General features: G+C 43.1%; 1 protein-coding gene across 2 annotated transcripts in view; it reads left to right on the top strand.

Annotated features, from left to right (window-relative positions):
• Positions 1–12,140, top strand: part of MPV17L (MPV17 mitochondrial inner membrane protein like) — a 59,837-nt gene extending 47,697 nt beyond the window's left edge. For both annotated transcript variants that reach the window (XM_053690626.1, XM_053690627.1), the window contains one exon: positions 11,721–12,140. In XM_053690626.1, the coding sequence (XP_053546601.1) occupies positions 11,721–11,924 (204 nt within the window). In that variant the 3' untranslated portion in view covers positions 11,925–12,140. The remainder of the gene's footprint in view (positions 1–11,720) is intronic.
• The last annotated feature ends 298 nt before the right edge of the window (positions 12,141–12,438 follow it).

The raw sequence follows: 12,438 nt of genomic DNA, 5'->3' as shown, positions 1-12,438 counted from the left end.
GTTTTTCCTATACCTAAGAGACTTACTGAAATTGTTACTAAGGAGTGGGATAGACCCGGTGTGCCGTTCTCACCCCCTCCGATATTTAGAAAAATGTTTCCAATAGACGCCACCACAAGGGACTTATGGCAAACGGTCCCTAAGGTGGAGGGAGCAGTTTCTACCTTAGCTAAGCGTACCACTATCCCGGTGGAGGATAGCTGTGCTTTTTCAGATCCAATGGATAAAAAGTTAGAGGGTTACCTTAAGAAAATGTTTGTTCAACAAGGTTTTATATTGCAACCCCTTGCATGCATTGCGCCGATCACGGCTGCAGCGGCATTCTGGATTGAGTCTCTCGAAGAGAACATTGGTTCAGCTACTCTGGACGACATTACGGACAGGCTTAGAGTCCTTAAACTAGCTAATTCATTCATTTCGGAGGCCGTAGTACATCTTACTAAACTTACGGCGAAAAATTCAGGATTCGCCATTCAGGCACGCAGGGCGCTGTGGCTAAAATCCTGGTCAGCTGATGTTACTTCTAAGTCTAAATTGCTTAATATACCTTTCAAAGGGCAGACCTTATTCGGGCCCGGGTTGAAAGAGATTATCGCTGACATTACAGGAGGTAAAGGCCATGCCCTGCCTCAGGACAAAGCCAAGACTAGACAGTCTAATTTTCGTTCCTTTCGTAATTTCAAAGCAGGAGCAGCATCAACTTCCTCTGCACCAAAACAGGAAGGAGCTGTTGCTCGCTACAGACAAGGCTGGAAACCTAACCAGTCCTGGAACAAGGGCAAGCAGACTAGGAAACCTGCTGCTGCCCCTAAAACAGCATGAATTGAGGGCCCCCGATCCGGGATCGGATCTAGTGGGGGGCAGACTTTCTCTCTTCGCCCAGGCTTGGGCAAGAGATGTTCAGGATCCCTGGGCGCTAGAGATAATATCTCAGGGATACCTTCTGGACTTCAAATACTCTCCTCCAAGAGAGAGATTTCATCTGTCAAGATTGTCAACAATCCAGACAAAGAAAGAGGCGTTTCTACGCTGCGTACAAGAGCTCTTGTTAATGGGAGTAATCCATCCAGTTCCACGATCGGAACAGGGACAGGGGTTTTACTCAAATCTGTTTGTGGTTTCCAAAAAAGAGGGAACTTTCAGACCAATCCTGGACTTAAAGATCCTAAACAAATTCCTAAGAGTTCCATCGTTCAAGATGGAGGCTATTCGGACAATTTTACCTATGATCCAAGAGGGTCAATACATGACCACTGTAGATTTAAAAGATGCTTACCTTCACATACCGATTCACAAAGATCATTATCGGTACCTAAGGTTTGCCTTCCTAGACAGGCATTACCAGTTTGTGGCTCTTCCATTCGGATTGGCTACAGCTCCAAGAATCTTCACAAAGGTTCTGGGTGCTCTTCTGGCGGTACTAAGACCGCGGGGAATCTCGGTAGCTCCATACCTAGACGACATTCTGATACAAGCTTCAAGCTTTCAAACTGCCAAGTCTCATACAGAGTTAGTGCTGGCATTTCTAAGGTCACATGGATGGAAGGTGAACGAAAAGAAAAGTTCACTCGTTCCACTCACAAGAGTTCCCTTCCTGGGGACTCTTATAGATTCTGTAGAAATGAAGATTTACCTGACAGAGGACAGGCTAACAAGACTTCAAAGTGCTTGCCGCACCCTTCATTCCATTCAACACCCGTCAGTGGCTCAATGCATGGAGGTAATTGGCTTAATGGTAGCGGCAATGGACATAGTACCCTTTGCACGCTTACACCTCAGACCACTGCAACTGTGCATGCTAAGTCAGTGGAATGGGGATTACTCAGACTTATCCCCTTCTCTGAATCTGGATCAAGAGACCAGAAATTCTCTTCTATGGTGGCTTTCTCGGCCACATCTGTCCAGGGGGATGCCATTCAGCAGACCAGACTGGACAATTGTAACAACAGACGCCAGCCTTCTAGGTTGGGGTGCCGTCTGGAATTCTCTGAAGGCTCAGGGACAATGGAGTCAGGAGGAGAGTCTCCTGCCAATAAACATTCTGGAATTGAGAGCAGTTCTCAATGCCCTCCTGGCTTGGCCCCAGTTGACAACTCGGGGGTTCATCAGGTTTCAATCGGACAACATCACGACTGTAGCTTACATCAACCATCAGGGAGGGACAAGAAGCTCCCTAGCTATGATGGAAGTATCAAAGATAATTTGCTGGGCAGAGTCTCACTCTTGCCACCTGTCAGCAATCCACATCCCGGGAGTGGAGAACTGGGAGGCGGATTTCTTAAGTCGTCAGACTTTTCATCCGGGGGAGTGGGAACTTCATCCGGAGGTCTTTGCCCAAATACTTTGACGTTGGGGCAAACCAGAGATAGATCTCATGGCGTCTCGACAGAACGCCAAGCTTCCTCGTTACGGGTCCAGATCCAGGGATCCAGGAGCAGTCCTGATAGATGCTCTGACAGCACCTTGGGACTTCAGGATGGCTTACGTGTTTCCACCCTTCCCGTTGCTTCCTCGATTGATTGCCAGAATCAAACAAGAGAGAGCATCAGTGATTCTAATAGCACCTGCGTGGCCACGCAGGACTTGGTATGCAGACCTGGTGGACATGTCATCCTGTCCACCTTGGTCTCTACCTCTGAAACAGGACCTTCTGATACAGGGTCCCTTCAAACATCAAAATCTAACTTCTCTGAAGCTGACTGCTTGGAAATTGAACGCTTGATTTTATCAAGACGTGGATTTTCTGAGTCAGTTATTGATACCTTAATACAGGCTAGGAAACCTGTTACCAGAAAGATTTACCATAAGATATGGCGTAAATACCTATATTGGTGTGAATCCAAAGGTTACTCTTGGAGTAAGGTTAGGATTCCTAGGATATTGTCTTTTCTACAAGAAGGTTTAGAAAAGGGTTTATCTGCTAGTTCATTAAAGGGACAGATCTCAGCTCTGTCCATTCTGTTACACAAACGTCTGTCAGAAGTTCCTGACGTCCAGGCTTTTTGTCAGGCTTTGGCCAGAATTAAGCCTGTGTTTAAAACTGTTGCTCCACCATGGAGTTTAAACCTTGTTCTTAATGTTTTACAGGGCGTTCCGTTTGAACCCCTTCATTCCATTGATATAAAGTTGTTATCTTGGAAAGTTCTATTTTTAATGGCTATTTCCTCGGCTCGAAGAGTCTCTGAATTATCAGCCTTACATTGTGATTCTCCTTATTTGATTTTTCATTCGGATAAGGTAGTCCTGCGTACTAAACCTGGGTTCTTACCTAAGGTAGTTACTAACAGGAATATCAATCAAGAGATTGTTGTTCCTTCCTTATGCCCAAATCCTTCTTCAAAGAAGGAACGTCTACTGCACAACCTGGATGTAGTCCGTGCTCTAAAATTTTACTTACAGGCAACTAAGGAATTTCGACAAACGTCTTCTCTGTTTGTCATTTACTCTGGGCAGAGGAGAGGTCAAAAAGCTTCCGCTACCTCTCTTTCTTTTTGGCTTCGTAGCATAATTCGTTTAGCTTATGAGACTGCTGGACAGCAGCCTCCTGAAAGAATTACAGCTCATTCTACTAGAGCTGTGGCTTCCACTTGGGCCTTCAAGAATGAGGCCTCTGTTGAACAGATTTGCAAGGCTGTAACTTGGTCTTCGCTTCATACTTTTTCCAAATTTTACAAATTTGACACTTTTGCTTCATCGGAGGCTATTTTTGGGAGAAAGGTTCTTCAGGCAGTGGTTCCTTCTGTATAAAGAGCCTGCCTATCCCTCCCGTCATCCGTGTACTTTTGCTTTGGTATTGGTATCCCAGAAGTAATGATGACCCGTGGACTGATCACACTTAACAGAAGAAAACATAATTTATGCTTACCTGATAAATTCCTTTCTTCTGTAGTGTGATCAGTCCACGGCCCGCCCTGTTTTTAAGGCAGGTAAATATTTTTTGATTTATACTCCAGTCACCACTTCACCCTTGGCTTTTCCTTTCTCGTTGGTCCTTGGTCGAATGACTGGGAGTGACGTAGAGGGGAGGAGCTATATGCAGCTCTGCTGGGTGAATCCTCTTGCACTTCCTGTTGGGGAGGAGTAATATCCCAAAAGTAATGATGACCCGTGGACTGATCACACTACAGAAGAAAGGAATTTATCAGGTAAGCATAAATTATGTTTTTTGTGTACAAATTGTTCTTTGTCCCATGCTTCCTAGAGGCCAAAAAGCAAATTCTGTAACTGGATATCAGGAACATGAAGCAAATTAGATAATAGTAGTAAAGTCAAAAGTTTAAAATTGTATAATCTATCCAACAGCTGAAATAAAAAAAATGATGCTCACATAAGTCTAATACTATTACTATGATTGCCTTTCATTTTATTCTTTCGCTAATAAAATAACCTTAAAGTGAAAGTCAATCCTAGAATTTGTGAAACGCTAGGATTGACCATTGGAACAAATAAAGGGGAATTTCATTCATGAAGCATTAACTACTTAATGCAGAAAGCTCCTTTATTTGTTTAAAGCGTTCGCCATACTGAGCTGCTCAGGCAGCCCACGGCAGAACGCTGTTTTGCTTGAGAGGTTACGTTTTCACCTCTTAGCCAATAGCCGTGTGGGAAATCCGGCTTGGAAACGTCACCTCCTAACAAAACATCGTTCTGTCGTGGGCTGCCTGAGCAGCTCAGTACGGCGAACGCTTGAAACAAATAAAGGAGCTTTCTGCATTAAGTAGTTAATGCTTCATGAATTAAATTCCCCTTCATTTGTTCCAATGGTCAATCCTAGCGTTTCACAAATTCTAGGATTGACTTTCACTTTAAGGTTATTTTATTAGCGAAAGAATAAAATGAAAGGCAATCATAGTAATAGTATTAGACTTATGTGCGCATTGTACAGTTCTGTTTTGATTAGAGGCATTAGTGCAGTGTGTCTCTCTTAGCTTTTGCTGGAAGCATTTTTGCTATCATTTGCCTTTTCCTTCTGCTTGCACTTTCATTAATTCTCTCGCCATCTTGTAAGTTTAAGTACACGTCTCTGATAGAAACTTAAAGGGACATGAAATCCAAAATTTTCCTTCATGATTCAGATAGAACATACACTTTTAAACAACTTTCCAATTTACTTATGTTAACAATTTTACTTAATTCTCTTGGTATCCTTTTTCTCCAACATAGGTGTGTCCGGTCCACGGCGTCATCCTTACTTGTGGGATATTCTCCTCCCCAACAGGAAATGGCAAAGAGCCCAGCAAAGCTGGTCACATGATCCCTCCTAGGCTCCGCCTTCCCCAGTCATTCTCTTTGCCGTTGTACAGGCAACATCTCCACGGAGATGGCTTAGAGTTTTTTAGTGTTTAACTGTAGTTTTTATTATTCAATCAAGAGTTTGTTATTTTAAAATAGTGCTGGTATGTACTATTTACTCTGAAACAGAAAAGAGATGAAGATTTCTGTTTGTAAGAGGAAAATGATTTTAGCAACCGTTACTAAAATCGATGGCTGTTTCCACACAGGACTGTTGAGAGGAATTAACTTCAGTTGGGGGAAACAGGGAGCAGACTTTTGCTGCTTGAGGTATGACACATTTCTAACAAGACGATGTAATGCTGGAAGCTGTCATTTTCCCTATGGGATCCGGTAAGCCATTTTTATTACATGAAGAGAAAAAAGGGCTTCACAAGGGCTTTTAAGACTGTAGACATTTTCTGGGCTAAAACGATTTATATATAAGCATATTTTATACTCCATAGCCTTGAGGAATTATTTTAATCTTGGGAACTATGTAAAATAACCGGCAGGCACTGTATTGGACACCTTATTCTCTAGGGGCTTTCCCTAATCATAGGCAGAGTCTCATTTTCGCGCCTCTATTGCGCACTTGTTTTTGGGAAGCATGACATGCAGATGCATGTGTGAGGAGCTCTGATACATAGAAAAGACTTTCTGAAGGCGTCATTTGGTATCGTATTCCCCTTTGGGCTTTGTTGGGTCTCAGCAAAGCAGATACCAGGGACTGTAAAGGGGTTAAATATAAAAACGGCTCCGGTTCCGTTATTTTAAGGGTTAAAGCTTCCAAATTTGGTGTGCAATACTTTTAAGGCTTTAAGACACTGTGGTGAAATTTTGGTGAATTTTGAACAATTCCTTCATACTTTTTCACATATGCAGTAATAAAGTGTGTTCAGTTTAAAATTTAAAGTGACAGTAACGGTTTTATTTTAAAACGTTTTTTGTACTTTGTTATCAAGTTTATGCCTGTTTAACATGTCTGAACTACCAGATAGACTGTGTTCTGTATGTGGGGAAGCCAAGGTTCCTTCTCATTTAAATAGATGTGATTTATGTGACACAAAATTTAGAGAAAATGATGCCCAAGATGATTCCTCAAGTGAGGGGAGTAAGCATGGTACTGCATCATCCCCTCCTTCGTCTACACCAGTCTTGCCCACACAGGAGGCCCCTAGTACATCTAGTGCGCCAATACTCCTTACTATGCAACAATTAACGGCTGTAATGGATAATTCTATCAAAAACATTTTAGCCAAAATGCCCACTTATCAGCGAAAGCGCGACTGCTCTGTTTTAGAAAATACTGAAGAGCATGAGGACGCTGATGATATTGGTTCTGAAGTGCCCCTACACCAGTCTGAGGGGGCCAGGGAGGTTTTGTCTGAGGGAGAAATTTCAGATTCAGGGAAAATTTCTCAACAAGCTGAACCTGATGTGATTACATTTAAATTTAAATTGGAACATCTCCGCGCTCTGCTTAAGGAGGTGTTATCTACTCTGGATGATTGTGAGAATTTGGTCATTCCAGAGAAATTATGTAAAATGGACAAGTTCCTAGAGGTCCCGGGGCCCCCCGAAGCTTTTCCTATACCCAAGCGGGTGGCGGACATTGTAAATAAAGAATGGGAAAGGCCCGGTATACCTTTCGTCCCTCCCCCCATATTTAAGAAATTGTTTCCTATGGTCGACCCCAGAAAGGACTTATGGCAGACAGTCCCCAAGGTCGAGGGGGCGGTTTCTACTCTAAACAAACGCACCACTATACCCATAGAAGATAGTTGTGCTTTCAAAGATCCTATGGATAAAAAATTAGAAGGTTTGCTTAAAAAGATGTTTGTTCAGCAAGGTTACCTTCTACAACCAATTTCATGCATTGTTCCTGTCACTACAGCAGCGTGTTTCTGGTTCGATGAACTAGAAAAGGCGCTCAATAATAATTCTTCTTCTTATGAGGAGATTATGGACAGAATTCATGCTCTCAAATTGGCTAATTCTTTCACCCTAGACGCCACTTTGCAATTGGCTAGGTTAGCGGCGAAAAATTCTGGTTTTGCTATTGTGGTGCGCAGAGCGCTTTGGCTAAAATCTTGGTCAGCGGATGCGTCTTCCAAGAACAAATTGCTTAACATTCCTTTCAAGGGGAAAACGCTGTTTGGCCCTGACTTGAAAGAGATTATCTCTGATATCACTGGGGGCAAGGGCCACGCCCTTCCTCAGGATAGGTCTTTCAAAGCCAAAAATAAACCTAATTTTCGTCCCTTTCGCAGAAACGGACCAGCCCCAAGTGCTACGTCCTCTAAGCAAGAGGGTAATACTTCTCAAGCCAAGCCAGCCTGGAGGCCAATGCAAGGCTGGAACAAAGGAAAGCAGGCCAAGAAACCTGCCACTGCTACCAAGACAGCATGAGATGTTGGCCCCCGATCCGGGACCGGATCTGGTGGGGGGCAGACTCTCTCTCTTCGCTCAGGCTTGGGCAAGAGATGTTCTGGATCCTTGGGCACTAGAAATAGTCTCCCAAGGTTATCTTCTGGAATTCAAGGGGCTTCCCCCAAGGGGGAGGTTCCACAGGTCTCAATTGTCTTCAGACCTCATAAAAAAACAGGCATTCTTACATTGTGTAGAAGACCTGTTAAAAATGGGAGTGATTCATCCTGTTCCATTAGGAGAACAAGGGATGGGGTTCTACTCCAATCTGTTCGTAGTTCCCAAAAAAGAGGGAACATTCAGACCAATCTTAGATCTCAAGATCCTAAACAAGTTTCTCAAGGTTCCATCGTTCAAAATGGAAACCATTCGAACAATTCTTCCTTCCATCCAGGAAGGTCAATTCATGACCACGGTGGATTTAAAGGATGCGTATCTACATATTCCTATCCACAAGGAACATCATCGGTTCCTAAGGTTCGCATTCCTGGACAAGCATTACCAGTTTGTGGCACTTCCGTTCGGATTAGCCACTGCTCCAAGAATTTTCACAAAGGTACTAGGGTCCCTTCTAGCGGTGCTAAGACCAAGGGGCATTGCAGTAGTACCTTACTTGGACGACATTCTGATTCAAGCGTCGTCCCTTCCACAAGCAAAGGCTCACACGGACATTGTCCTGGCCTTTCTCAGATCTCACGGGTGGAAAGTGAACGTAGAAAAAAGTTCGCTATCTCCGTCAACAAGGGTTCCCTTCTTGGGAACAATAATAGACTCCTTAGAAATGAGGATTTTTCTGACAGAGGCCAGAAAATCAAAACTTCTAAACTCTTGTCAAATACTTCATTCTGTTCCTCTTCCTTCTATAGCGCAGTGCATGGAAGTAATAGGTTTGATGGTAGCGGCAATGGACATAGTTCCTTTTGCGCGAATTCATCTAAGACCATTACAACTGTGCATGCTCAGTCAGTGGAATGGGGACTATACAGACTTGTCTCCGACGATACAAGTAGATCAGAGGACCAGAGATTCACTCCGTTGGTGGCTGTCCCTGGACAACCTGTCACAGGGGATGAGCTTCCGCAGACCAGAGTGGGTCATTGTCACGACCGACGCCAGTCTGGTGGGCTGGGGCGCGGTCTGGGGACCCCTGAAAGCTCAGGGTCTTTGGTCTCGGGAAGAATCTCTTCTCCCGATAAATATTCTGGAACTGAGAGCGATATTCAATGCTCTCAAGGCTTGGCCTCAGCTAGCAAAGGCCAAGTTCATACGGTTTCAATCAGACAACATGACGACTGTTGCGTACATCAACCATCAGGGGGGAACAAGGAGTTCCCTGGCGATGGAAGAAGTGACCAAAATCATTCAATGGGCGGAGACTCACTCCTGCCACTTGTCTGCAATCCACATCCCAGGAGTGGAAAATTGGGAAGCGGATTTTCTGAGTCGTCAGACATTTCATCCGGGGGAGTGGGAACTCCATCCGGAAATCTTTGCCCAAATTACTCAATTGTGGGGCATTCCAGACATGGATCTGATGGCCTCTCGTCAGAACTTCAAGGTTCCTTGCTACGGGTCCAGATCCAGGGATCCCAAGGCGACTCTAGTAGATGCACTAGTAGCACCTTGGACCTTCAAACTAGCTTATGTATTCCCGCCGTTTCCTCTCATCCCCAGGCTGGTAGCCAGGATCAATCAGGAGAGGGCATCGGTGATCTTGATAGCTCCTGCGTGGCCACGCAGGACTTGGTATGCAGACCTGGTGAATATGTCATCGGCTCCACCATGGAAGCTACCTTTGAGACGAGACCTTCTTGTTCAAGGTCCGTTCGAACATCCGAATCTGGTCTCACTCCAACTGACTGCTTGGAGATTGAACGCTTGATCTTATCAAAGCGAGGGTTCTCAGATTCTGTCATTGATACTCTTGTTCAGGCCAGAAAGCCTGTAACTAGAAAAATCTACCACAAAATATGGAAAAAATATATCTGTTGGTGTGAATCTAAAGGATTCCCTTGGGACAAGGTAAAAATTCCTAAGATTCTATCCTTTCTTCAAGAAGGTTTGGAGAAAGGATTATCTGCAAGTTCTTTGAAGGGACAGATTTCTGCCTTGTCTGTGTTACTTCACAAAAAGCTGGCAGCTGTGCCAGATGTTCAAGCCTTTGTTCAGGCTCTGGTTAGAATCAAGCCTGTTTACAAACCTTTGACTCCTCCTTGGAGTCTCAACTTAGTTCTTTCAGTTCTTCAGGGGGTTCCGTTTGAACCCTTACATTCCGTTGATATTAAGTTATTATCTTGGAAAGTTTTGTTTTTGGTTGCAATTTCTTCTGCTAGAAGACTTTCAGAATTATCTGCTCTGCAGTGTTCTCCTCCTTATCTGGTGTTCCATGCAGATAAGGTGGTTTTACGTACTAAACCTGGTTTTCTTCCGAAAGTTGTTTCTAACAAAAACATTAACCAGGAGATAGTCGTGCCTTCTTTGTGTCCGAATCCAGTTTCAAAGAAGGAACGTTTGTTGCACAATTTGGATGTAGTTCGTGCTCTAAAATTCTATTTAGATGCTACAAAGGATTTTAGACAAACATCTTCTTTGTTTGTTGTTTATTCTGGTAAAAGGAGAGGTCAAAAAGCAACTTCTACCTCTCTCTCTTTTTGGATTAAAAGCATCATCAGATTGGCTTACGAGACTGCCGGACGGCAGCCTCCTGAAAGAATCACAGCTCATTCTACTAGGGCTGTGGCTTCCACATGGGCCTTCAAGAACTAGGCTTCTGTTGATCAGATATGTAAGGCAGCGACTTGGTCTTCAATGCACACTTTTACTAAATTTTACAAATTTGATACTTTTGCTTCTTCTGAGGCTATTTTTGGGAGAAAGGTTTTGCAAGCCGTGGTGCCTTCCATCTAGGTGACCTGATTTGCTCCCTCCCTTCATCCGTGTCCTAAAGCTTTGGTATTGGTTCCCACAAGTAAGGATGACGCCGTGGACCGGACACACCTATGTTGGAGAAAACAGAATTTATGTTTACCTGATAAATTACTTTCTCCAACGGTGTGTCCGGTCCACGGCCCGCCCTGGTTTTTTAATCAGGTCTGATAATTTATTTTCTTTAACTACAGTCACCACGGTATCATATGATTTCTCCTATGCAAATATTCCTCCTTTACGTCGGTCGAATGACTGGGGAAGGCGGAGCCTAGGAGGGATCATGTGACCAGCTTTGCTGGGCTCTTTGCCATTTCCTGTTGGGGAGGAGAATATCCCACAAGTAAGGATGACGCCGTGGACCGGACACACCGTTGGAGAAAGTAATTTATCAGGTAAACATAAATTCTGTTATTGAAGGAGTAGCAATGCACTACTGGGAGTTAGCTGAACACATTGGTAAGCTAATAACAACAAGATGCATATATGTGCAGCCTCCTATAAGCAGCTAGCTCCCACCTCCTGAGCCTATCTAGATATGCTTTTCCACAAAGGATACAAAGAAAAAAATGTTTGGGTTTCATGTCTCTTTTTTAATAGTGTTTTTCCCCACTATATAGTTCCAGAAAAGAAATTTGTTCCACCTCATCCAGTCTTCTAGGATACAAAGTCAATTTACTTATAAAGCACCAACAAGTTCAGCAGTGCTATACAAAAGTATAATGCATCCATGGGATATATTACAATACAAGCACAATAGGGGTAGGTTTCATTTGTGAGGGGGCATTGCAATCAATGCAGTGCTTACATTGACAGACTTAAACAAATGGAAAGGAATGTCTTGCCCTTGAGCAGAATGCGTAATAGAAACAAAGTGGCCTACAGGTGGAGAGACTCTCAAGGGGAAAGAATTAGATGTGGTTAGTGTGATTTATAAGTTAGTGCACTCATCCCTCCCACTTACAGATTCATTCTTTTTAAGAGCAATGGGGAAAGAAGAAAAGGGAGCAGCGAAACAGTAAAATGTAAGACCTACAATGCACGTTTTAACTGTATATATCGCTTCACCGTTGTCACCTTTTCGCTTTTTACAGACCATAAATTTCAGCTTGATCCCACCATTCGTCAGAACGGCCTATATTGGGGCATGCGCCTTTTTGTGGACTACATTCCTTTGCTATATTCGCAATAGAGACATTGATCAAGTGTCAGCAACACTGTTTCAATCACTATCGAGTATAACTGGTAATATTGCTTCTCAAAAGGAAGATGACAATGCGAGACCACCAGCCAAATAATCCAGCAGAGGATTACTACGTTTATCACTGGAAATAAACTGAATTCTGAAACTTTATTTGGGAACATATATATATTTTTTGTGTGTGTTTTTCTGGGTTGTTTTGTTTTTCTAAGATTCTGAATGTATAAGACAACCAGTTGTGGGTATGGTGCTGATTAAATATGATGAATGTAAAACATTGTTGGAAACAATAAAATTTATTTTTTAAAATGAATGCAACATTTCTAATGTGATATTTAGTTTTCTTTTATACTTTTCATGAAGCACATAAAATGTTCCCATATTACAGCGTCGGCTCTTACTCATCGGTAAGTGGTAAAATGTATACATTAAAATATAATGCTGGAGAGAAATAAAAGCTAAGATTTTTGTGTGAGCTCTATGCCAATAAGCTTTTGATCATCGGGTTGTAGTTGGAGCATCAATATAGCGCACACATTGTAGCCAACAATTTGAGGATGGAATTTTTGCACTACACTGTCTCTTTAATTGTTCTGTGCTCCTTCCTTTTT

The sequence above is a fragment of the Bombina bombina genome, chromosome 8 (assembly GCF_027579735.1).
Source record: "Bombina bombina isolate aBomBom1 chromosome 8, aBomBom1.pri, whole genome shotgun sequence".
In the NCBI taxonomy this organism is placed as follows: domain Eukaryota; kingdom Metazoa; phylum Chordata; class Amphibia; order Anura; family Bombinatoridae; genus Bombina; species Bombina bombina.
The sequence above is the reverse complement of the archived record's forward strand: the minus strand, read 5'-3'. Positions and strand labels throughout refer to the sequence as shown.